This window comes from Xenopus tropicalis, chromosome 6 (assembly GCF_000004195.4).
Source record: "Xenopus tropicalis strain Nigerian chromosome 6, UCB_Xtro_10.0, whole genome shotgun sequence".
Taxonomy (NCBI): Eukaryota; Metazoa; Chordata; class Amphibia; order Anura; family Pipidae; genus Xenopus; species Xenopus tropicalis.
Genome location: NC_030682.2, coordinates 3,697,163 through 3,724,085, shown reverse-complemented (window position 1 = coordinate 3,724,085; position 26,923 = coordinate 3,697,163). Strand labels below are relative to the sequence as shown.

Genomic DNA, 26,923 nt, shown 5'->3' with positions numbered 1-26,923 from the left:
GTCTGATAGAAATGAAGAGTGTTTCAATAGTTAAAACAAAAAGTAATGGTGATAGAGGGCATCCTTGTCTGGTTCCATTATTTATCGTAAACCTATCTGATAATGTACCATTAATTCTAATTTTTTGCTAGGATTTTTGTATAGGGACATTATTTTGTCAATTAATATATTACTGAAACCCATGGTCAGTAATGCATTTGAAATAATTAGAGCCTCTTTCTTTCTGTTTTTCATAATTTTAATTATATTTAGGGTTCTAATCGTGTTATTTTTGCCTTCTCTTCCAGGGATAAATCCTGATTGATCTGCATGGATCAAAGATGGTAAGTATATTTTTATTCTGTTTGCAATAAGTTTGGCAAAAATCTTTTGATCTATGTTAATAAGGGATATTGGCCTGTAACTAGAGCATTCATTTGGATCTTTTCCTGGTTTATGAATTAGTGTTATATGTGCTTCTTGTGATTGTTCTGGGATATCAATCTTTCTGTTCTGAACATTAAACAGTTTCAATAGTACAGGGTTCAGTATATCTGAAAATGTTTTATAATAGCTTGCTGTAAACCCATCAGGACCTGGACTTTTTCCCAATGGTAATTCTTTAATAACTTTGGAAAGTTCTTCAATGGTAAATGGTCTATCCAAGTTTTTGGAAGTTGTTCTATCTAGTTTAGGGATGTTGAGTTGTGCTAGGAATTTTTTTCTTTTTTCTTTTGTAATTTCTTGAGTTCTTTGATTAGGATGCTGTTTCTTTAAGTTATATAAATTAGAGTAGTACCTATGAAATCAATTAGCTATATCTGTTGTTTTGTTCACCATTTGTTGTTTGTGATTTTTCATTTTCAATATATATGATTTAGCAAACTGTGTTTTGAGCATGTTTGCCAGATATTTACCACATTTATTGCTAAATTCATATATGTTACATTTTGTTCTTGTTAAGGTTATATAAGGATGGAATCTATTTAAGATTGCATTAGCCGTGATTGATGCAGGAATTAATAAATCAATATCTACAGCAATGTTCAGTGATGGTTTGATAACACTCAAACCACCCTATTATTTTGTCTGTGGATCATGTGCATATACTTGGTTGCCAGAAAATAGTTATGGTACTTGTACCATTGCTACCTGGTATTGTTGACAAAATGTTCAATGAAACTACTGCTGCAATTACTGCTAATTCAGTTGAAATAGCTCAGATGAGCAAGTTAGCCCCTCATAAAAAATTAAAGCTTGATTACATCTTGGCTTCAGAAGGAGGGATGTGTCAAGTTATCCTTAAGCAAGACTGTTGTACTTGGATAGATGATAATGAAGATATAGTACAAGGTCATTTAAATAAGGTGAAACAATTACAATTTTTAGCTAGAGAAATTGGTCATGAGGGATGGAATCCTATGAAGGGATTCAAAATTGGTGACATTTTTGGATCCATTTGAAGTTTTTTTTTTTTAAACAAGTAGGAGCATTATGAATAATGTTACTGATAATAATACTTATGCTTTACATATTTTACAAAGTAACTCTGTGTTTCCTAAATCGTTACATTAAAACTAGGCATCAGCACATTTATCGTGTTAATGTTGATAACTTTGATTCCAATACTTTCAATGATACAGAATTATGAATGTGTTTTTAATTTTCTCCTAGTTGGAATTGTTCCTTTTTGATAATGTGGAAAATATTTGCAATCATCATGATATCCGTCTGCTCAACTAATAACATGAAAGGAACAATTTTCTGTTGACAATGAAAATTGTCTACGAGAATCAAATCATTCTTGCTTCAATCTGCAATTTAACTATGGTGGCATATTTCATATCTCCATAAGACGTACATCAAAGCGGTTGCTATCAGGAACTTGCTCCAATTATAAGGACGTTTATAGCTGGTCTTGTGTTTACACAAAACAACTTTCTATTGGCATTATAACATCAGTAAATAGTACTTGGGATAACACTGAAGCCAATAGCAAAGTGGAGATGACATATTTTCCAGCGTTTTACAATAACACTGGAGGATGGATTAAAGGGCTACCTTTCACCAAAAAGAACATTACTAAACACTTGGGGGCTGATTTACTAACCCAGGAATTCGAATCCGAATTGGAAAAATTCCGATTGGAAACGAACATTTTGCGACTTTTTCGTATTTTTTGTGATTTTTTCGGCGCCTTTACGACTTTTCGGATAATATCGCAACTTTTTTGTTACCAATACGATTTGCGCGAAAAAACACGAGTTTTTCGTCGCCATTCCGAAAGTTGCGCAAAAACTGGCGATTTTTTCGTAGCGTTAAAACTTGCGCGAAAAGTTGCGCCTTTTTCGTAGTGTTAAAACTTAAAAGGCGCGATGTTTCGTGCAAGTTTTAACGCTACGAAAAAATCGCAAGTTTTAACGCTACGAAAAATCGCCAGATTTTGCGCAACTTTCGGAATGGCTACGAAAAACTCGCGTTTTATTGCGCAAATCATATTGGTAACGAAAAAGTCGCGATAATTTTCCGAAAAAATCGCAAAATACCGATCATTACGAAAAAAACGCAATCGGACGCATTCGGCCCGTTCGTGGGTTAGTAAATGTGCCCCTTGGAGTGGAACCGTATGGGGATTGAGTTTATTATGTTATGTTTGGTATCTTAGACTAAAGAGGGGAAATTAGTTATTTTTAGGCAATTCATTGGATTGCGGTGGATCAAGAATTCTCCAGCATCAGTTATGGTCAAATTCTGCTGGTCAAGAATGAGTTTTTGGTTTTGAAGACGGTCCCTCTTCTTGGCAGAGGAGCTGCAATAAAGTTAATTGCATTTAGGCACAAGCTTAGGGCTGAAGGTTACATAGTTTAGTGTGGTCAGTAGAATGACCAAAAGAGGGGAAATGTTAAGGTTATATGGATACATATATATTAATTAAACTATATAGAACAATTTTAATACTATGTTATTCTTTCATTGTGTAAGTCAATATTTCTGAACTAGGCTGAATCACAAAATGACATTCTAAATGACATTTTGTAAAGTGAAGTAAATAGTAATGTTTGAATTAACTATTGATTTAAGATGTACTGCCAAAACTTGTCAGTAGGGAATAAGTCAAATCTGGTCTCATGATGAGTAGTCCTAAAAGACCACATGTAATCAGGACGTGCTTCAATCTGATTGGTGAAATTATAAGACCACCCTATCTCCTCATTGTGTGAGAACAATTAATATATAAATAAAGATCTGCCCACCAATCAGGTAGGACAGAACAACTAGGCCTCGTGTCTGCGTCTGTTCTCTTGCATGCAATACATTTTACCCTACAGCTGACAATCCTTTGGTTTCATATTCAACGGTTGACCTTAACATTCTCAAAAAAGCTTTACTTGATTCTGTATCAAGGATAGTTTTTAAATTTTTCCTTTTTTTGAATCAATTCTTGGTAAGTATTTTCTAACTGAGTGATTTTATGTCGCATTTCTAACTTACTTATTTCCTTAAGTAATTTGTCTATCATTTCTTTCTTTTTTACAGAGTGAACCCAAAGAGATTAGATAACCTCTCTATGTACATTTATGTGCTTCCCATCTAATATGTTGTGATGTGTCTTGTTCAGAATTATCAATAAAAAATTGCTTCAATTTTTCCAAAATTTTCTCTTTGTGTGATTCATTATAGATAAGAATTTCATTTAGTCTCCAGTTGAAGTTTTGTTTTAGTACCGTAGATAGTTTAATTGTCATTGATACTGGGATACTGAGTTTTCAATATCTGTTTTGTGGATCAGATCCAACCATTTGTGTTCAATAAACATATAATCAATTCTGGCATAGTTTTTGTGGACACAGGAATAATGAGAGTAATCTTTATCTTGTGGATGAAAAATTCTCCATACATCTGTGAAGAGGTTTGAGTTTAATATTTGGTTTACACCTCTAATCAAAGAGAAAGGCAAGTAAGATTTTTTGGATGATGTGTCCAGGAGAGGGTTCAATGGGATATTAAAGTCTCCTCCCATAATTAGTATGCCTTCTTTAAAGGAAAGTGGACAGGGTAATCTGTCAAGCGGATCGCTTCAACCGGACAGTTTGCTGTCTTCCTGGTGCCAGGGTTCGGCATGTGGTTGATCGGGTTGACACATTATTGGGAGGGGCTGGGCATGACCCGGCTGTCTTGGTACATATCGGTACTAACGACAAAATGAACGGTAGGTGGGGGACTTTAAAGAGTGAGTTCAGGGATCTAGGCTCTAAGATTAGGCAAAGGTCCTCCAATGTCATTTTTTCGGAAATTTTGCCGGTGCCACGTGCAAGTTTAGGGAGACAGCGGGAGCTTAGGGAGCTAAATGCGTGGCTAAAGTCTTGGTGTAGGAAGGAAGGGTTTGGGTTCCTAGAGCACTGGGCTGACTTTTCCTTGGGGTACAATCTATACAGCCCTGACGGATTGCACCTCAATGGAAGGGGGTCTGCTGTGCTAGGGGAGAGAATGGTTAAGAGGTTGGAGGAGTGTTTAAACTAGACAAGGGGGGGGTGGGTGAGCTAGAATTCCATGGGAAAATTGGTGTAGACTGGGTAGGGGGACTAGCAAAGGGTTGTGGGGGAGGAGTGAGGGGGGCATATAGTTTATCAGATAAGGAGCTTCCGTTACAAGGAAAGCAGTCTCATAATTGCCTTAGCTCTAATTCTCCCTTAGCTAATGTAAACATCAGAGGGAGAAGTAATAATCTCCGCTGTATGCTGGCTAATGCGCGTAGCTTGTCGGGTAAATTAGGGGAGCTGCAAGCTATTGCATGTATTGAAAATTATGATTTAATAGGTATAACTGAGACCTGGTGGGATGATAAATGCGACTGGGCTGTGAATTTAAATGGTTATACACTTTTTAGGAGGGACAGAGAGATTAAAAAGGGTGGAGGGGTTTGTCTTTACGTAAAGTCAGACTTAAAGCCATGTAATAAAGACATTACCAATGAAAACGTCGAATCTCTTTGGGTAGAAATTTCAGTAGGGCTGAAGGTCACATAGAAAATGATCATTGGTGTATGCTATAAACCACCCCGTATAGATGAGGGGGATGAGGCCCAGCTATTGTTGCAAATGGAGGAGGCTTCAAAACTGGGTCAAGTTGTTGTTATGGGGGACTTTAATTATCCGGACATTGACTGGAGTAATGGGGTGGCTAAGTCAGAAAAAGCTAGTAGGTTTGTAAATATGCTAAATGACAACTTTTTATTTCAGGCAGTTCAAGAACCCACTAGGAATGACGCTATTTTGGACCTGGTGATTTCTAATAATAATGAACTTATCTCTAACATTTGTGTGGGTGAGCATTTGGGGAACAGTGATCACAACATGGTCTCCTTTGAGATAATGCTGCTGAGACAGCTCTATAAGGGAGTAACTAAAACACTCAATTTTAGACGTGCAGACTTTGCCAGTATAAGGGCATCTCTGCAATGTGTCAACTGGGAAAGGCTTTTCATGGGGTTAGACACAGAAGGAAAATGGAACATCTTTAAAACATTGCTTTGTAGGTATACACAACAGTATATCCCCCTAGTAAGCAAGGAGAGGCATCGCAAAGCAAAACCTTTATGGCTGAATAAAAGTGTTATTGTCGAGGTTGGTAAGAAAAAACGTGCTTTTAGGGCATTCAAGTTAGCTGGGACAGCGGAAACTTTCATCAGGTACAAGGAAGCAAATAAAGCATGCAAAAAAGCTATCAGGCAAGCTAAAATAGAGATGGAAAGGGATATTGCAGCTAGGAGTAAAAAGAATCCAAAATTATTTTTTAATTATGTGAATAGTAAAAAAATGAAGCAAGAAGGGGTGGGAACTTTATTATCACGGGGGGGTAAGTTGGTTGATGAAAACGGGGAAAAAGCTGAAATTTTGAACTCTTATTTTTCATCTGTCTATACATCTGAGGAGCCAGATAATGAAGGCTTCCCTTGTAATATGCCCAGTTCTAGTAATTTAGCTACTGACGCATGGGTCACTCGGGAGGAAATTCAAAAGAGACTTGAACATGTAAAGGTAAACAAAGGTCCAGGGCCGGATGGGATTCATCCCAGGGTATTAAATGAGCTGAGCGCTGTGATTGCCAAACCTCTTCACATAATTTTTCAGGATTCATTGAGGTCTGGCATGGTGCCAAGAGACTGGCGGATTGCTAATGTGGTGCCGTTATTTAAAAAGGGATCCCGTTCTCAGCCTGAAAACTATAGGCCTGTTAGTCTGACATCAGTAGTAGGAAAGCTTTTGGAAGGGGTAATAAGGGATAGGGTACTTGAATACATTGCAGTTCACAATACTATTAGTTTGTGACACATGGTTTTATGCGTAACAGATCTTGCCAGACTAATTTAGTTGCCTTTTATGAGGAGGTGAGTAGGAACCTTGATGCTGGAATGGCAGTTGATGTCATCTACTTGGACTTTGCTAAAGCGTTTGATACAGTACCTCACAGAAGGTTAATGATCAAATTAAGGAATATTGGCCTAGAACATAATATTTGTAATTGGATAGAGAACTGGCTGAAGGATAGAGTACAAAGAGTGGTTGTAAATGGAACATTTTCTAATTGGACCAGTGTGGTTAGTGGAGTACCGCAGGGGTCAGTCCTTGGGCCTTTGCTGTTTAACTTGTTTATTAATGACCTGGAGGTGGGCATAGACAGTATTGTTTCTATTTTTGCTGATGACACTAAATTGTGCAAAACTATAAGTTCCATGCAGGATGCTGCCGCTTTGCAGAGCGATTTGACAAAATTAGATAACTGGGCAGCAAACTGGAAAATGAGGTTCAATGTTGATAAGTGCAAAGTTATGCACTTTGGTAGAAATAATATAAACGCAAACTATCTACTGAATGGTAGTGTGTTGGGGGTATCCTTAATGGAGAAGGATCTAGGGGTTTTTGTTGATAACAAGTTGTCTAATTCCAGGCAGTGTCATTCTGTGGCTACTACAGCAAATAAAGTGCTGTCTTGTATAAAAAAGGGCATTGACTCAAGGGATGAGAACATAATTTTGCCCCTTTATAGGTCCCTGGTAAGGCCTCACCTTGAGTATGCAGTGCAGTTTTGGGCTCCAGTCCTTAAGAAGGATATTAATGAGCTGGAGAGAGTGCAGAGACGTGCAACTAAACTGGTTAAGGGGATGGAAGATTTAAACTATGAGGTTAGACTGTCGAGGTTGGGGTTGTTTTCTCTGGAAAAGAGGCGCTTGCGAGGGGACATGATTACTCTGTACAAGTACATTAGAGGGGATTATAGGCAGTTGGGGGGTGTTCTTTTTTCCCATAAAAACAATCAACGCACCAGAGGTCACCCCTTTAGATTAGAGGAAAGGAGTTTCCATTTGAAGCAGCGTAGGTGGTTTTTCACGGTGAGGGCAGTGAGGTTATGGAATGCCCTGCCGGGGAATGTTGGGTAGGTGGTTTTTCACGGTGAGGGCAGTGAGGTTATGGAATGCCCTGCCGGGGAATGTTGGGTAGGTGGTTTTTCACGGTGAGGGCAGTGAGGTTATGGAATGCCCTTCCTAGTGATGTGGTAATGGCAGATTCTGTTAATGCCTTTAAGAGGGGCCTGGATGAGTTCTTGATCAATCAGAATATCCAAGGCTATTGTGATACTAATACCTACAGTTAGTACTAGTGGTTGTATTTATAGTTTATGTATGTGAGTGTATAGATTGGTAGGTGTGGGTTAGGTGTGCTGGGTTTACTTGGATGGGTTGAACTTGATGGACACTGGTCTTTTTTCAACCCTATGTAACTATGTAACTATGTAACTATGTAAGGTAGATACTTTGTACTATCTTTATAGTAGAGGTGGGTAGTGGAAGGTATACCTGTACCTTAGTAACTAAAACAATATCGTGGCTTAATACAAATCTACCCTGGTTATATATAGTATAACATAAATCGTGAGTTTGAATAGCATTCCCTGCAATATACTTTTTTAAGAGCAATAAGAGTTAAATTAAATTATGCCTATATGAAAAAAAAAATAGGCATTTTATTTGCTAAATCTGCAATAGGTAGTAAATTAAATGTATACTAAATAAGCATATAATGAGAACCTTTTTCAACATTTGGTATAAATTAAAGCTGTTATCAACATCAAATGAACATTTAAGTTTTGAAAACAGTGTAAATTCAGTTTGGACTCTTTAGTTTTACCGCATATTTGTTAACCTCAGACTTTCATGTTTCGCTTTTGTCTGATAAAAAGGATATTTCTCTGTCATTTGGTCTTGGTGTGTGGGGTGATCTTCTTGGGTGTTTCAGTGGTGTACTCCAAAATTCTGCTGCTTTAGGGATGTTAGAATCCACTGTAGGTATAGTGTCCCATCCGGGTAGTGCAATTCTCTCAATGTCCAGTCTTTTATAGAAATCATCCGTGTCTTTAGGTACTTTCAGTAGATCGGTAAGGGGTTTTAGTTGTCTCCTCTTATTAAGTGTTCTCCAGGACAAGTCCCGAAACAGTATTATTTTGCTGTCCTCATAAGTGATATTTTTCATTTCTTTTGCTTTGAGAAGAATATTTTCCTTTGTAGAGTAGTCATGTAAAGCACATAGTACATCCCTTGGGGAGTCAGGAGGGGCATTTTTAGTTTTGGCCACCCTGTGGTATCTGTCCGTTTATATTTCGGTAGATAAGTCTCTGTTTAGTATATTGTTAAACAGTTGGTGTAGTGTTTCTTTAAGTTCTCCTTGTGTCACTGTTTCTAGAATTCCCCTTATTCTTATATTAATCCTTCTGCTTCCTCCATTAGTCTTTCAAGTTCTACTATTTGTTCAGCCTGATTATGTACAGTTTTGTGTAGGTAGGTATTGTGTTTCACAAGTTTTTCATGATTTTTTCAATCATGCCGGTTCTGGCAGCTATGCTTATTATATCTTTTCTGAGATCTCTCATTTCATCTCTTATTACAGTGGTAAGCTCCTGTAGCATGTTTTTAATTTCTGCTTTAGAAGGGAGGCATTTAGGTAAGATCTTATATCTTCCTCACACTCGCTGAAGTTCCTGTTGGCTTTCAGTGTCTTTTTCTAGCATACGTTTTTTAGCGGGCGCCATTTTGGATTTTACACGATCCTCAGCGCTAGTCACAAATAACTTGGTATTTTCTTCAAAATCTTTAGCGGTTTTGTTTTGTTTTGGCAAGTTGTGCAGGAGTCTTACCTTGCTTTTTCATTTTGTTTGCAGGGTATACAATGCTACCAGGGTGAATCAGACCACGGAGCTCTGTTAGTGTGCAACCATGCAGGCAGACGGCAAGCCACACCTCCACCGGTGAATTTCTTAACTCACATTTCATGGTCTTGCATTAAAATAAGCTTTGTTTATCTGTCCCAACGTTTATACAGTAGAAGTATGCTCATTATATGAACACAATACCTACGGCTGAGCAGTTCTACAAATCCCTCCCTGGTGTAACCTGAGTATTACCCATGTGCCCCTTGGAACCAAAGTCTTTAAATTATATCATTTATTGTACTGATCTCTAGTTTATCGGGGAAACCAAATCTAAATCTAAATCTTTGTGAATCTGATTTTGATAATGAAAAGTCAACATAGAGTCCTACACAAACTTCTATAGATATCACTATTTTAGATATATTGGTCAGTGGAAACACAACATTCTCCTGGTTCCAGTAAAACAAAAACATGGCTCCCTGGGATGGGGGTTGGTGCAATACTCCTGAGAGCCTTGTTTAAACAGGAAAACAGTGCTGATACCTTTTAACTACTCTGAATCCTAAAAAAATCTACCAAAATAATTCCCAACCTAGTCATTCACCCAGCCTTAGAAATCTGAAACAATCAACACCCAAACCTCCTTTATTTGAGCATCACAAGCAAACTTAGCTGCCTTTGAGCAATAGATGAATAAATGCTGCTCCTCGACTTTTGGGTGAGGCCATTCCCTTAAATATTCCCTGTCCCCCTTATACCCATTATAATATCTGGGCTGCATAATCTCAAGTATAATTTCCTGACATTCAGGCTACAGACAGTATATGGCTTCAGAACCCATAATGCATACAGAGACACTTTATGGTACAAATAAAACAAGATACAATTCTGATGTCTATGAAGATTTTCATTCATCCAGGTCATGGTATATCTAGTATAAATAAATTTGAAGCAACTGGTGTTGAAGTCCCCGCCTCTGTTAAGGGATGGTTTCTCCACTTTGACATGAATGGCCTCTTTTTTACACCTCTTTCAAACCAGCGGTCTTCTTTGTCCAAAATTTGGACACCTAAAAGACAAGGGACACTCCTTTGAAAATAGCAATGTCCAAATTTTGGACAAAGAAGACCGCTGGTTTGAAAGAGGTGTAAAAGAGGCCATTCATGTCAAAGTGGAGAAACCATCCCTTAACAGAGGCGGGGGACTTCGACACCATCTGTCTGCTACATACAATGCTGTTCTAACATCTGTACCCCGGCAGTTTCAGAACTCTTCACACATCCATTCATGCAACTCTAACAAGTAACACCTGTTTGAAGAGTTGCATGATACTTGGGTAATCCTTTCAAAGTAACTCCACAGCATTCACACCTCTGTGAGTTTCAGATGTCACCTTTCTGAAGAGTTACATAGTGCCATTGTGATTGGATTAGTGGAAGAGTATATATGCTGAGGACTTCCCATACCAGTCAGTTGAACTGAAGAAGCTGCTCGGATGAGTAGTGAAACGTCTTCAATGATTACCAAACAAGTCCAGTTGCTTCAAATTTATTTATACTAGATATACAATTCTGATGTTTATGATTCCACTGCCAAAATAGCTTTTCACCAAACCTAACTTGGCATTTGTATAAATAGGGGGTTATCATTTGCAGAAATTCTACAGTATAAAACTTTTAACACATATTAAACTTTCCTGCTTCTGCAGGTTAAAGCAGAAGGAAAGGCAAAATTTATAAATGGTACCATTCAATAGTGCTACTATTGATAAAGAAAAATGCTATACTTTTGGCTCTATTATAGCAAGAATAACTTAGTAAAGCTTACTTTAAAGTTTCAGCTCGATGTAAAGAATGGCGCCGCCATCTTGGAAGTGGTATGCAATATCCTTTTGTGCATAAAATTGATTTTATACTCAGAAATATGTCTTTTGTATATTTGTTACCAGTGTATAAGGCCACACATTCATTCTGTGTACTGGGGATATTTCTTTGTAGACAAAATGTACTTTGGTCAAATGGCACCCCATACAACACTGCCTTGGGACCTTCACTTGATGCCCACCTCCTCACGGTACTGGTATTCCTCTGATCACTTTATCTTTTCTTAAAAACATTAAAAGAGGCTCCGTGGCACAAATAAAAAGAAAAGGGGATAAGGGACAGCCTTGTCTGACACCAGATTATAAAAACACATTTTGTGTTAAAAAAAAATTAATAGAAATTTGACTAAAACAGGAAGTATATTAATGTTTAATACGACAAACAATGTAGGTCTCTATATAAATATATTACATAAACAAGTTCATGTGTAAAACCCTGCTTCATCTAAATAAGCCATTTTCATATAAATATACTTTTTTAGTAGTATGTGCTTCTGATAATCCTAAATAGAAAACTACCATTTTAATTACTAAGGGCCACCCCCTGGGCTCATAGGATTCACAGTGCACACAAACAAGCCAAGGGACACATACATGCTAGGCCCCATCAGCCAATGAATGGGCAGAGTTCTGCCTTTTGCTCCCACACTACTTCCTGTTACAGTTAGAGCTGCATCACTTCCTGTCAGCTGATCCCTGAGGGAGCACACAGCCCATCACTAAATGGCGGCTCAAGGGAAAGGATGTAAAAGGGCAATATTTACTGATATATATATTCCCATTTGGTGAGATTCTTTAATAGGCCACTGATTGGCAGCTCAGAGTTTTCAATTACAATTACTTCAATTTCCCATTCAGCACTTCCTAAATATCACCCCGATGGCAAATGTATAATATTTTGGGCTAAAACAAAGCTTCCCTTAATAACAATGTACACAAAATAATAATTTATACAGTGTAAGTAAAGTTTATTTTGCTCTACTAACACGATACAAATGGATTTGGAATGATTTCTTAAGAGGACAGTTCCCCTTTAATATCAGCTTTCAGCATAAAAATATCAACTCCCGCTTCTTTTAACTTATAAAGAAATTGCAGCCTCATATTTAAAACATAAAACCGCTGCTTCTTCTTTTTAGTGATCTTGTTACCGGCACTAATAAAAAGGCTTTACTCTTGGGTTTGGTGCCTCCCACCAGCGCAGCATTGGCACACGGGGGTTACGCCCACCTTGCCAACACCGGTAGGGCGGCACAAACTCCTCCCAGATTGCTTCATCCTCTAGAACTTGAACATTTAATCTCCACAAACCCTTTTGAACCTCTAAATATACAAATAAAAGCTTATGATTTGAAAATAAAGTTAATCTGTATGTAATTAAAAGGGTTAAACTCATCAGATAAGAACATAAAACCAATTCTAGAGGAACCTCCCATCACACCATGTAAAACCAGAGTTTGCACAATCATTCCCAACATCTTTAAATTTTAAATCATTAATAAAATTATTTTATAAAACAAGAAGATTTATCTTTACGATTAGGGCCCCCAGGGATTCCCCTGTACGCACACAATTAAAATCACCACCGACAAACAGGGGAGTTGAACCCACACAAAACAATGGTAACAATTCAAATAAATCACATCTTTCCTGATTGTCAGTAGAGGAAACACATTTAACCTTTGAAACCCAAATGAATCATGGTGGCTCTGCCGGGTACAATCTCAGTCAATGTCCGTACAGACCCCGGCAGAGCAGCCCCGTCCAGTAGACTTGTTGCCGTTTGACCCTGACCAAACACAGGGTCCCAATTTCCAGTCATTTTTAAGATGGTCATAGTTCCCACAGTGTCACTTCTGAGTGAGGCTGCCTTTAATAACGTTGTGTTTTAGAAGGCAAAGTGTCCATATCCGAATCCGAACCATCTCCGCTAGAGATCCTTGGTGACTCCGAGTCCCCCTTACCAGGAGACACAAACTCCTCAGTCACCGGGTCCGACACAGACATGTAACCCACGCTAACCCCTCACTGGAGCTGGAACAGAACGATGACTTGGGGGGATAATAATCTGAATGGGACCTGTGTTTGTGGGGCAGTTGTCTCTATACTTTATATAGAATTAGCTCAGGGGAACAACAAGATGAGACACAGGAACATTGGGGAGAGCTTTTTATAATCATTCCTATCTTCTCCCATATGAGATGTTTGGCTTCTATTGCTCTCTGGTGGGGAATAGCCTTCCTGTCACTGCTCCCCATACCAACCAATTGGAATAGCAATGCCTGAAGCAGTCAGGGTGGCTAAACAGCACTGGGAGCAGTGGGGACAATTGAACCTCTGGTTAGGGATGTTCAACACTATCCCTTCAGGGGATCTCCCAAAAGAAGATCTTGGTGATCACATTCTTAAAGGAACCAAAAAGAAACCCCTAATCCTGTAGGCAATTATGAATAATATCCGGTGCTGGTTTCCCTTTGGGCTAAACATTAACCCTATCTGTAACAATGGCCCCTTTATTGGAGCTCCCTATAGATCCTCTCAGGTCCCTGTCTGGGTTTCACATGAGGGTGGGCGTGTCCTAACGGTCCCTGCCAGGAGCACATTAGGAGGGGAGAGCCAATCACAGCCCTGCACTCACACAAGCACAGACAGGCTTCAGTTCCCTATCAGGTCAGCCTAGCTGTTGATTGGTTCCTATCCTACAGTGCCGTCGGCCCCCCTGCACAACCTGGGAAAGGAGGCAGCAGGAAGTGGCACAAATGGGCGGGGCTAGTGGGGTTATTCAATAAATCAGCCCAAAACACCACTTTTTAAAGCACATTGCTTCCATATTTAGATGATTACAATTCATTGGCACAATATTGTTTTTCACACAATATGTCCCCTTTCATATTTCTCCAAAATTTAGACCAATTAGGGCAAAGCCTCATAAGGGGAAGGGAACACTCTTGCCCATATTCCTTCAAACAGGTAGTTGTTGGGTGTAATTATTGATGATCGAAAAACGCCCATTGTCAATAAAAAATGTGCATTGACAAATGTGTTTTGTGAATTTTTGCCACTTTACAATTTTTTTGGCAAAGTGAAATGGGGCACATTCGCTCATCACTAGGGATAATTTACTGAGCTTCCCTGGGGTATTGTACCAATAAAGTATTGTGTTGTATTTACTCCCTTTCTGTCTCACACAGGTAACATTGTTCCTAGCGCTATCCCAGAGAGCTTCCCACTGACGTACCCACAGGGTAGGGGCCAATGTAGCTTCTATCTGTGCTTGGGGAACAGGGCCCCATCACTGCACTGAGGAGAGGCAGTTTGAGTGACATAATTCTAATACCTGTAACAATTAGGTAAGTGCTGATATAAAATAGGGCAGCCAGGGAGCTGAGGGGGTGCCATTAGCTGGGCTTTACTGACTGCCCCTTATTCTGTCCTATAGAAACTGTTCTACTGTATCCTCTTACTGAATGATTCTCACCCAGGCACCCTGGCGCTGTACCCAGAATGCAGCATGAAGGGGCTCAGTGAAGGAGGCAGTGAAGGTGTGTAAGTGCCTGATTGGCTCACTCAGCTCATAAAAGGACAGGCGTCCGGCCTCATAGTCCAACCAGATCCTGATTCTCGTGCAGGAAGGGACATGGGGTAACTGTGTCCGTTTACTGTCATGTGTCACTATATAGCTGTTATTATTCCCTCTGCGCAAACCCCAGGACTTGTTATTATTCCCAATCCAAGACTGATCCCCTCCCCTCTCTATACTGGGATAGGCCACTCCTACCCCCCAGTACCCTGATTCACTGCCCTCCACTTCCCAGTAATGTTGCCCTGAGGGGAAACTCCTGCTGCTTAAAGCCTGAGGATAAAGCTGAAATCTCTCTGGGGATTGTGGGTAATGTAGTTCTGTTAGCGAGCGGGAAGCAGATTTCCTGTCCCCTGATACAGATACACGATTATGAGCCGTGTTTATATCCAGTACCAGGTCTGTAGCCCCCTGCCCATGGATCCTTCCCTTTACCCCAGTCACAATCCCAGCTAAGCCTGTGAGTAATGTCTCTGAGATCCGATCCACATCCAGATCCCCTACAGCTGGGACCTCAGCCCCACAAAAGGCAGCTCCATCGGATTCCCATTGTTCCTGTAGGACAGTGAGTGGATCTGCCATGTTGCACAGCTCCTCAATGTGATGGATCTCCCTGGACAGCTCGTCCTTCTTTATTTTCAGCTGTTGGATCAGCTCAGTGAGTGTGAGTGAGAGCTCCTCTTTCTGTCTGGAGATGTCACTCAGGAGTCGCTTCTCTAGGGCTTCCAGCTCTTCCCTGATGCCCCTAAACAGGGCAGTGACTCTCTCTGTCTCACCGGCTGCCACTTCTGCCGCTTCTCTCCTGCGCTCCTGCAGCCTCTGGGCTCCTCTCTCAGTCTCCTCTCTCGCTTCACTCAGTTTATCCAGAACTTTCCTCAGTTTCTCTTTCTTCTTCTCAGAGGCCTCACTCAGCAGCTCCACCCTGTGGCCCCGGTGCTTCCCGGCCAGGCAGCAGGACACACAGATACAGGCAGAATCCTCACAGCAGTGATACTCCAGAACCTTGTGATGTACAGAACATTTTCTCCCAATAAAGGAAGCGGTGGGCTCAGTGAGTACATGTTCTGCTGACTGGCTGTGCCCCCGCAGGTGCTTATTACACAGAGAAGCCTCACAGTGCAGACAGGATTTAACAGCGGGTACAGGGGAGTCACAGTAGGTGCAGGGAATCCCACTCTCCCCCGGCTCCGGCTCAGTCGGACAGAACCGCTCTGCTATGTTCCCCAGAGTTCTGTTCCTCTGCAGGGCGGGGCGCTCCTGATACTCGGCTCTGCATTCAGGGCAGGAATAAGCCCCCAATCTCTCCTGGGCATCCATCACACTGCCAATGCAGCCCCGGCAGTAGTTATGGCCACAGGGCAGCATTACCGGATCAGTATAAATGCTCAGGCAGATGGAGCAGCTCAGCTCGTCTCTCAGATCAGCAGCCGCCATCGCTGAGAGCAGAACGGGGACTGAACAAGAAACGAAACAGAAAGTTCTCTTTCCCCAGAGACAAACAGCACTTTGGACTCCTGTGAGTTAACCCTCTCAGTTCCTGGGATCACGCGGTGCTGTAGGTGCTGTTCCTTATGTAGGGACCCTATGGTGTTATCCCTTATCCTTATCTTATCTGTATTGTTATAGGTCAGAGCCCTCTGATCTCAGGTTACTGTTATTAGGCTACCCCCTATAGGTTTAGCCCAGGTTGACCACTCCCCTTGGCAGACTATATAGTGTCTTTCACAAGGAAGGTCTTCCTCTTTTGGCCGCATGCTTTGTTCTGGACAGAGCCCAACTGAGCCTGGACCGGAACATAGGCCCAGAAGCCAATTGTACCCTAGGGGACCTCACACCCTAGTGCTAAGTCGGAGACAGGGCCCCGTGAATGAGGTAAAGCCAGCACAGTCAGTTCTATTAATAGCACCCTCTAGGAGAGGTGAGTGTAGTAAGATTATCTAGTAAGGGCAGTCAATAGCCCCAACCAGGAGTTGTAAAAAGGGTTTAGTCTACCCAGGCTTTGTATGCCATTTCTGTAGGGACCACGGTTAAGACATAGAATTCAGGCAGTACCTTACCCTGAACAATAGTCGGCTGGAGGGGATCCATTCCAGATAAAGGGCATACATTCCTGGTATACGACAAATCATCTGTGCATCCTCCTGCTGGGTTATTTCTGTGCCTAAGTCAAACCCTGTACATTAGACTGACCATTGATCCCCGTGCCCGCCTACAGGAGGCTCTTGCCGTGTGGGATATTTTACAGCAGGGGTTTGAGCTACATTGCTGCGGCTGCAGCTATAACTTTGTGGGTCCAAAGATGGCGACCCGAGCTGATAGCCCACCGCCACAGAAGAGATATATGTGGCTGGGTAATTTCGGAGTGGAGTATGGAGATGAAGGGGAGGAAGTGGTAGTGCCATACTGTGGGTGCTGTGGGCAGGAGGTCTGCGAGGCACTGCAGGATGTGAAAGCTAGTTGCCCTGCATGCACAAACAAATGCTGAACTGACCCCATAGTGAGGGTGGAGACCCCCCTCAGAGTCGGAACAAGCCCCATGAGGTTCACTACCCCAATTCCTATCCCAGAACCAAAAGGAATTGTTTCACCACCCCAGGCAGAATCATCTGGGGATATGCTGCTATCATCCTCGGGCCATTCAGGGGAGATCTTGGAGACTGCCTCTGAAGCAATATGGCCATGTAACCAGAAAGCCAAGTCCACAGGCAGTTCCGTGGGGACAGATGTGTCTCATGTGGAGGAACAGCTCCAACAGCTGGGGCTCTCTGCCAGGCTGGGCAGGGGCCGTGCTACTACACCAGCAGGAGCCAGCGGTGGCCTGCCCCCAGGGGGTATTCCTGTGACTGGGCATGCCCGGCGGAGGCAAGCAAAACCTAAGTGGGATGCCATGGAGTTCGGGCGCCCCATAGAAAGCAGTCCTCAAGGAGAGGAGACCAATACCCCTCCTCAGGTTTCTTCTAATGAGCCTGAGGCAAACATTGGAATGCCGGGTACCCCGCCACCACCATACAGCTTTAGCAAAGATGAGACCTGCTGGGTGGCTCCGGGCCGTGCAGACCCTGAAAAGTTCCGGGCTGTTTCCCGGGTGCAGAGACTAATTAACAGTAAGGTCTATGAGCAATGGCAATTCTACATGCCGTATGCACCTGAGTGGGTGTACGATGAGGTGGAGAAACACCTCGACGAATGGATCTACGGGGAGCTGACCCGCCGAGAAAAGATCGGATTCGGAGGCCTGCTTTCCACGAATCCACAGAGATGCCACCAGGATGTGGACTACCTTTCTAATATCGCCCGAGAGTGGTGGTTCGGCCGAACCGTACTTAAACACCGGGTAAGGTCCTGCGGAAAGTACCAGGAGGACCGAAATTTCTCTCTGCTATCTGACCTCCCCAGCGGAGGCAAGATCGACAAACCCCATCCGGGGTACTATGTATCATACGAGGTAACAAAGGCCAAATTTGACCGTAACCTCCATTAACTGAAAACCCCATGCCGTGTGGTTCCCATACTTGATGGGATTTTCCCCCGGGTGGGAGGTGGGTGTGGTCCCTAGCTATTTAAAGGGGTTACCCACCGTATTTTGGGCACATTCTTCAAAGACTGCCGGTATTGCTGTATAAGATGTGACCCATTCCTGTTTAATATCCACAGAGGTGGATTGGTTTTTGTTCTTTAAAGTTTGGGACTCTCCACATCCTTTAGGAGAGACTGTAAAGTTAAAGTTGGGTGAACAATAAAAGACTGCTGTGCCCCATCCCACTACAACTTCTACTTCAACCTACCTCACCAAGGGTAGGACCCATTGCCTAATCCACACCTACGGAGTGCATGTCGGGAGATTCATGAACACTGGGTTAGGGTGGAAGGCCTGGACTTAATAAAGTTGATGGGTGGGAATGTGTCACAGTTTAAATTGTGCCTACTAACCTTTCTTTACAGCCAAGCATGTGCCTGGGGACACCTGAATGAAGGCAGGATCGTTCTCATGTGTAAGAGTACCTGTTATGCCCCTGTTGCAGGTTACAGGTGGTATATCAAAGGTCCTTTTAAGTGTGTGCCTGAGCACCCCTGTTGGTAGTCAGGAAGGTGACTCAAGATTTCTAAGTATTGTGCCTGTCATACCTCTGTTGCAGAGCCAGATGGTATGGCATGATTCTATAAGTAATGTGCCTGAGTGATCCATAGTGACACTCATGATTTGTATATGGTTTACAGAAACTTAACTAGCAACGAAACAGTTAATATTTTCTGTGCCTTGAACTTTTCCTTTACAGATATCCATTGTACCAGATACTCCTCAGGAGAGGGTATCAGAAACGGATGTAAGGGTACTGTATTTTTGCTCTAAATCAATGCACTACAGTTATTGTTTGAAAGTGTACTTATTGTTATTTGCCATTGCCGGGTCGGAATGGTTTTTTCCCCCCGGGTGAATGTAGGGACCCATAGGGTTAAGCTCCCTATGGTGTTATCCCTTATCCTTATCTTATCTGTATTGTTATAGGGCAGAGCCCTCTGATCTCAGGTTACTGTTATTAGGCTACCCCCTATAGGTTTAGCCCAGGTTGACCACTCCCCTTGGCAGACTATATAGTGTCTTGCACAAGGAAGTGGCTTCCTCTTTTGGCCGCATGCTTTGTTCTGGACAGATCCCAACTGAGCCTGGACCGGAACATAGGCCCAGAAGCCAATTGTACCCTAGGGGACCTCATACCCTAGTGCTAAGTTGGGGACAGGGCCCCGTGAACGAGGTAAAGCCAGCACAGTCAGCTCTATTAATAGCACCCTCTAGGAGAGGTGAGTGTAGTAAGATTATCTAGTAAGGGCAGTTAATAGCCCCAACCAGGAGTTGTAAAAAGGGTTTAGTCTACCCAGGCTTTGTATGCCATTTCTGTAGGGACCACGGTTAAGACATAGATTTCAGGCAGTACCTTACCCTGAGCAATAGTTGGCTGGAGGGGATCCATTCCAGATAAAGGGCATACATTCCTGGTATACGACAAATCATCTGTGCATCCTCCTGCTGGGTTATTTCTGTGCCTAAGTCAAACCCTTGTACATTCCACGGTGATCACACGTTCTATACTGCTGTGCCTGTGAGTATAACCCTGCTGCACTATTCCAATTGTGCCTTTATTCAAATAAATTGTACTATAGTTGATCAGCAAGAATCCTCTGGCGTCCATCATTTACTATCTGCACAACACACCCTAGCTAGTTGTAGTTCAACTACACCCTCGCTCCATCCTGATTCTCCCATATAGCGGAGGCTCACCCCTTTGTATTAAGTGTCGCAAATGTAACCCATGCTCTCTATTTACTACTAGCCTGGGTTTATTACTAATTGGGTCAGAAAAGCGTTACACTTATTTATTTCCCCTGGTGGGATATTGGGGGACCCTGGCCCCATTATGGAAGGCTATGGGGAGTCACATGATATCTCAGACAAGAGGCTAAGGTGGGAGACACACAGGACAGACTCAGAGCACATTCTTTAGATACGGACCCCTCCCTCCACTCGTCAGCTCAGCTGACTCATTCTGACCAATAACTGATTTCTGAGACCACCAGTTGCTTCTGTACTTTCAGCTTGAAATCTCTGATTGGTTTCTATATCGGAGGAATCTACTAACAATAGAACCATTTTCTGTTTAGGCAAATGTCTGATCTCTGCTACTGTGGGTGTCAAACTGCTCCAAAATGCCTTTCCGCTAGAACAGTGCTGTCCAACTTCTGTGGTACCGAGGGCCGGAATTTTTCCAACCTATGTGGTGGAGGGCCGATAATGGAAGCCAGTTTTGACCACTCCCCTTTTTGAAACTGCACCCACTTGAAACCATACCCATATTAATAGTTGTAGTACAGCAAAAAAAACCTGCCATACTCTGCCTTCCCTACCATGACTGTGTGTGCCATACTCTGCCTTCCCTAGCCTGACTGTGTGTGCCATACTCTGCCTTCCCTAGCCTGCCTGTGTGTGCCATACTCTGCCTGCCCTACCCTGCCTGAGTGCCTGTGTGTGCCATACTCTGCCTTCCCTAGCCTGCCTGTGTGTGCCATACTCTGCCTTCCCTACCCTGACTGTGTGTGCCATACTCTGCCTTCCCTACCCTGCCTGTGTGTGCCATACTCTGCCTTCCCTACCCTGACTGTGTGTGCCATACTCTGCCTTCCCTAGCCTGCCTGTGTGTGCCATACTCTGCCTTCCCTACCCTGCCTGAGTGTGCCATACTCTGCCTGCCCTACCCTGCCTGAGTGCCTGTGTGTGCCATACTCTGCCTGCCCTACCCTGCCTGAGTGCCTGTGTGTGCCATACTCTGCCTTCCCTACCCTTCCTGTGTGTGCCATACTCTGCCTTCCCTACCCTGCCTGTGTGTGCCATACTCTGCCTTCCCTACCCTGCCTGTGTGTGCCATACTCTGCCTTCCCTACCCTGCCTGTGTGTGCCATACTCTGCCTTCCCTACCCTGTCTGTGTGTGCCATACTCTGCCTTCCCTACCCTGCCTGTGCGTGCCATACTCTGCCTTCCCTACCCTGCCTGTGTGTGCCATACTCTGCCTGCCCTACCCTGCCTGTGTGCCATACTCTGCCTTCCCTACCCTGCCTGTATGTGCCATACTCTGCCTTCCCTACCCTGCCTGTGCGTGCCATACCCTGCCTGCCCTACCCTGCCTGTGTGTGCCATACTCTGCTTGCCCTATGCTGTATGGCACACACAGGCAGCATACAGTGACACAATGCTGGCACTGCTCCTACAGTCTGTACAATAACTATATATTAAAAAACTTTTTAATTGAAGTACCACCTCAGTATATGTTCTTTTTGTAGTGTGCAGGGTTTATTTGTGGGTTTCTACTGCTCCTACAGTCTTGTCTGAGGTGTGAACAGGGGAACAATGGGGGTGATTACAGCCTGAGCCTGAGGTGTGAACACTGCAGGGGGTGGACAATGCAGAGATTAAAAGGTGTGAACAACACAGGGGATTACATATTTAAACAATGCAGCCTGAATCTGAGGTGAGAACCATGCAGGGGGGGGGCAGTTACTCACAGTACTGATACCATTTAATGCTTACACAAGAGTAAGCCATCAAAGCAGCCAGACAGGTGGGGGGCCACACAGAGGGGGGTCACGGCCGCCAGTTGGACAGCACTGCACTAGAACAATAGGCAGGGCCCCCATCAGGGAGGTGCAAGGGGGACAATCGTCCCAGGCCTGGCGATTTTTGTCTCTTAAGGGGGGCCTGGCCATGCTGCCCTTATATTTACCGGGCCCCCCTGCTGTCAACACCTAAAGTGGAGATTTTACATTACTCAGGTAAGAAAAAGTGTTGGGGAGAACAATAGTGTGAATGGGGAGAGTGAAGAGAAACAGAAAGGGAGAGATTTGTATATAGATAAGACAAGGGGTGGGCCTAGCCATCCGGGTGCCCTAGGCAACTTCACTGACACCCTCAATTAAAATACTGAATTATTAGCACATTAATTATTTTTACTGTTTTTATTAACTACTACAGACTAGTTATTGGGCCCCACAGCAATATCATTGGGCCCCTAAACCTACATAGTTTATGTAATTTATGCAAAAACATACATAACTTCCATATCAAGCAATGACAGTGCAGAGCCGGGGCAGGTAGGTGGGAATGGGTTAAACGTTGGGCAAACTCCACTGACCCCCAATAAACTGAATGACTTAGCACATTAATCAATGTAACTCTTTAGGCTAATGCCACACGTAGGGTATGGCGCATATTTTCGGTACGTTGAAAAAACAATTGCCAAATAAACGTAATATGCTCGGGTACACGTGCAGGTACATCTAGCCGATATCACCTAAAAAAGTGAGAAAATGCAAAGTCTTGCGATTTTAGACAGAAATTGGCTACATGTGCCTGCACCGGAGTGGATTCAATTCATTTGGGCGCAGGCACAGGTAGGGGGATCTTTGAGCGTATGGAGCGTATTCTCAGCAAGCATTTTTGGCTTGCCTAAAATATGTGCCATAGGCCTAGGCATAGCCTTATATGAACTGCTTATTATAGAGGAACATCAGCTGTTTATATTGCACACACAAGGGGCGTGGCCAAAATTTTGGTCCTGTGCTTGTGTTAAGGGCGGGCCCCATATAAATAATTTGTGTGGGGCCCCAGAGTTTCTGATGGCAGCCCTGACAATAGGAATCACTGGTAGAAAGGCCAAGGCATCGCTCCGTCTCATGAAGAAAGGCTTTTCCTCCAACATTTTGAGATCTAACTCACTCCGTTAGACATTAGCCTTAGGGTTAGTGTGGGAGGAGTTTAGTATGAGGGGCAAGTAAAGTGACTGAGATCCCAGGGCTGCATGGTAGTATAGGAGCCAATCAGCAGCTAGGCTGGGAACTGAAGCCTGTCTGTGCTTGTGTGAGTGCAGGGCTGTGATTGGCTCTCCCCCTCCTACTGTGCTTCTGGCAGGGACCGTTAGGACATGCCCACCCCTCATGTGAAACCCAGACAGGGACCTGAGAGGATCTATAGGGAGCTCCAATAAAGGGGCCATTGTTACAGATAGGGTTAATGTTTAGCCCAAAGGGAAACCAGCACCGGATATTATTCATAATTGCCTACAGGGTTAGGGGTTTTCCTTTATCCAATATGTCTCCTTTAAGAGAAACTGCACCACAGAGGAAATTTTTGGCCAACAAGCTGTTATAGTCATTCCGGACAGATTTGTTCCAATAGATATATTTATATCATAGTTATTATAGTACAGGGGGCTGAATAAGTATATCAACCATATAAATGATATACTCATTTTATTCTACATTACTGTAAGTAGCCTGTATTGCGCAGGTCTTTTATTATAAAAAATGTTATTATGCTATCTTTTGCTTTCTCTCCTTTTACAATCAATTGAGGACTCACCCATTACTTCCATCAACATCTATATACAATTTGGCTTGCTACATTTTGGAATCTGGTGAGTTTTCTAGCTTCTAGCTTCAGTTAAATGCAATAATACCAAAACTTGCTCTAAGCCACTCAGCACATCAAGCCTAATTTAAAATTTAAAACAACCAGTCTCAATTTGCATTTGCTCACCCCTTCACAGAGTTGGTCCAGGTTCCTTGCACGACTATTTCTTCATATAATTATCACGTAAATCACAGTTTTTCATGGACACTCACCCCACTGATCTGGAGATACATATGCCAATGTTCTGTCTCAGCATCGGTTGTACCTGCCACAGGCCCAGTGTCGGCCCAGTCTGTGAGGCTCAGTGTAGGCCCAGTCTGTGAGGCCCAGTCTGTGAGGCCCAGTGTAGGCCCAGTCTGTGAGGCCCAGTCTGTGAGGCCCAGTGTCAGCCCAGTCTGTGAGGCCCAGTCTGTGAGGCCCAGTGTAGGCCCAGTCTGTGAGGCCCAGTGTCGGCCCAGTCTGTGAGGCCCAGTGTCGGCCCAGTCTGTGAGGCCCAGTGTCGGCCCAGTCTGTGAGGCCCAGTGTAGGCCCAGTCTGTGAGGCCCAGTGTAGGCCCAGTCTGTGAGGCCCAGTGTCGGCCCAGTCTGTGAGGCCCAGTGTAGGCCCAGTCTGTGAGGCCCAGTGTCGGCCCAGTCTGTGAGGCCCAGTCTGTGAGGCCCAGTGTAGGCCCAGTCTGTGAGGCCCAGTGTAGGCCCAGTCTGTGAGGCCCAGTGTCGGCCCAGTCTGTGAGGCCCAGTGTCGGCCCAGTGTAGGCCCAGTCTGTGAGGCCCAGTGTCGGCCCAGTCTGTGAGGCCCAGTCTGTGAGGCCCAGTGTCGGCCCAGTCTGTGAGGCCCAGTGTAGGCCCAGTGTCGGCCCAGTCTGTGAGGCCCAGTGTAGGCCCAGTCTGTGAGGCCCAGTGTCGGCCCAGTCTGTGAGGCCCAGTCTGTGAGGCCCAGTGTAGGCCCAGTCTGTGAGGCCCAGTGTAGGCCCAGTCTGTGAGGCCCAGTGTCGGCCCAGTCTGTGAGGCCCAGTCTGTGAGGCCCAGTGTAGGCCCAGTCTGTGAGGCCCAGTGTCGGCCCAGTCTGTGAGGCCCAGTCTGTGAGGCCCAGTGTCGGCCCAGTCTGTGAGGCCCAGTCTGTGAGGCCCAGTGTCGGCCCAGTCTGTGAGGCACAGTGTAGGCCCAGTCTGTGAGGCCCAGTGTAGGCCCAGTCTGTGAGGCCCAGTGTCGGCCCAGTCTGTGAGGCCCAGTGTAGGCCCAGTCTGTGAGGCCCAGTGTAGGCCCAGTCTGTGAGGCACAGTGTAGGCCCAGTCTGTGAGACCCAGTGTCGGCCCAGTCTGTGAGGCCCAGTGTAGGCCCAGTCTGTGAGGCACAGTGTAGGCCCAGTCTGTGAGGCACAGTGTAGGCCCAGTCTGTGAGGCCCAGTGTCGGCCCAGTCTGTGAGGCCCAGTGTAGGCCCAGTCTGTGAGGCCCAGTGTAGGCCCAGTCTGTGAGGCACAGTGTAGGCCCAGTCTGTGAGACCCAGTGTCGGCCCAGTCTGTGAGGCCCAGTGTCGGCCCAGTCTGTGAGGCACAGTGTCGGCCCAGTCTGTGAGGCCCAGTGTCGGCCCAGTCTGTGAGGCCCAGTGTCGGCCCAGTCTGTGAGGCACAGTGTCGGCCCAGTCTGTGAGACCCAGTGTCGGCCCAGTCTGTGAGACCCAGTGTCGGCCCAGTGTCGGCCCAGTCTGTGAGGCCCAGTGTAGGCCCAGTGTCGGCCCAGTCTGTGAGGCACAGTGTCGGCCCAGTCTGTGAGACCCAGTGTCGGCCCAGTCTGTGAGGCCCAGTCTGTGAGACCCAGTGTAGGCCCAGTCTGTGAGGCCCAGTGTAGGCCCAGTCTGTGAGGCCCAGTGTAGGCCCAGTCTGTGAGACCCAGTGTAGGCCCAGTCTGTGAGGCCCAGTGTAGGCCCAGTCTGTGAGACCCAGTGTAGGCCCAGTCTGTGAGGCTCAGTGTCGGCCCAGTCTGTGAGGCCCAGTCTGTGAGGGTGAGTGCAGCAGGTTGAATGATCACTGATAGATAGCTTACTCAATGAATAAAGAAGTGTTTTCCAATGCTTCTTTATGCTTCAAGGTAGCAAAGGTATAAACATAGAGATTTTCCCATAGGTACATCTCTAATGGAGTTACAGAGCTTACACACACTGCAGTCTCTTATAACACACTAATCCAAAGGGGGAGTTACAGCAAGAAAATGGAGGGCGGGAGCAACTATCTGGCAAGAAACAGCAGGGGGAAAGGATGAAACCAAATATCATTATAACATAACATGTAATAACAACTGCTGGGCAGTAAGAAGTCTGTCAGGGAGAACCGTATCCAACACCTACAGAACCTTCAGAAGGAAACAGAGAGGGGTCTGATGTTGTTCTGCTCAGGAAGGAGATGGGAAAGGGCATCTGAGGCTTCTGACCCTGTGAGTTGCAGCTAACAGCGACCTGAATAGTTTGCTGGAACCCCTGGGAGTGAATGTTGGTGACTGTATTTCCAAAGGCTTTTGGTGCTGCTGTTTTTCATTGCTCTGTATTATGGCCCCCTGGCAGCGGGTTCTATGTACCCCCAGGGCTGCACAGAGTCTTTTTCTCACAGTACATTCCATTCTGACAGTGTTGGACAAAGGCGCCACATTTGTAAGGAACTCCCATATTGTGTGAATACCCCACTGCTCACAGCACCTACAAACCATCTAAAGCCCGGCCATACAGCAACTGCTCAGCTTGCAGCATTCAGGCCTTTATTGTACTGGGATCCAGGGACTGGTCTGATGGCCCCTTGGGGTCAGGAAGAGATGTTTCCCCCCATCTAAGGCTCCAGGTTTCTCACCTTCCTCTGATTCAACTAACAGAGCAGTGAGGCTAATTTCATTTAAACATAAATACTGAATTGATGGTTGGATGCAGGTCTTTTTTCAACCTCATCCACTATTATACTGTGTTACCTTGAAACTGCAGTCAGATGGCAGTTACTGTATTTTGCAAGGGAACCGAACTATATCTGCAATATCCTTAAATATCCTGTAAATAAAATATTTTGCATATTCCTTGGGTTTTATGTGAAAGTAGAGCAATAAACATGGTTTAATCTTAAACAACCCAAGGGTAAATAGAACTTTTTTCTATAATTTTAATAAAAACAAGAGAGTTCAATACATATTGTTTTTAAATTAGGCTTTGTCTTCATGGAGTGAAAAATTACTCAGTACTTAGAGAAAGAAAGGCAAAATCTCAGTAGCTTTATCAGAAAGGTCTATGTAAATACAGCCATAAGCACTCACAGTAACGCTGCACTGAGTCCTCTATCAAAGGAAACAC

General features: G+C 44.2%; 2 protein-coding genes across 2 annotated transcripts in view; both read right to left on the bottom strand.

Moving 5' to 3' along the window:
* Positions 1 to 26,923, bottom strand: part of LOC116411531 — a 41,938-nt gene that overhangs the window by 8,003 nt on the left and 7,012 nt on the right. The window lies entirely within an intron of this gene.
* LOC101730417 (E3 ubiquitin/ISG15 ligase TRIM25) lies at positions 14,329 to 16,194 on the bottom strand. The gene has a single exon (XM_004915624.4). The coding sequence runs from the start codon at positions 16,077 to 16,079 to the stop codon at positions 14,526 to 14,528; it is 1,554 nt and encodes a 517-aa protein (XP_004915681.1). The 5' UTR covers positions 16,080 to 16,194; the 3' UTR covers positions 14,329 to 14,525.

Bases quoted from the DNA above. Each gene is read 5' to 3' on its own strand.
- LOC101730417 (XM_004915624.4), bottom strand. From the start codon at position 16,079: ATGGCGGCTGCTGATCTGAGAGACGAGCTGAGCTGCTCCATCTGCCTG.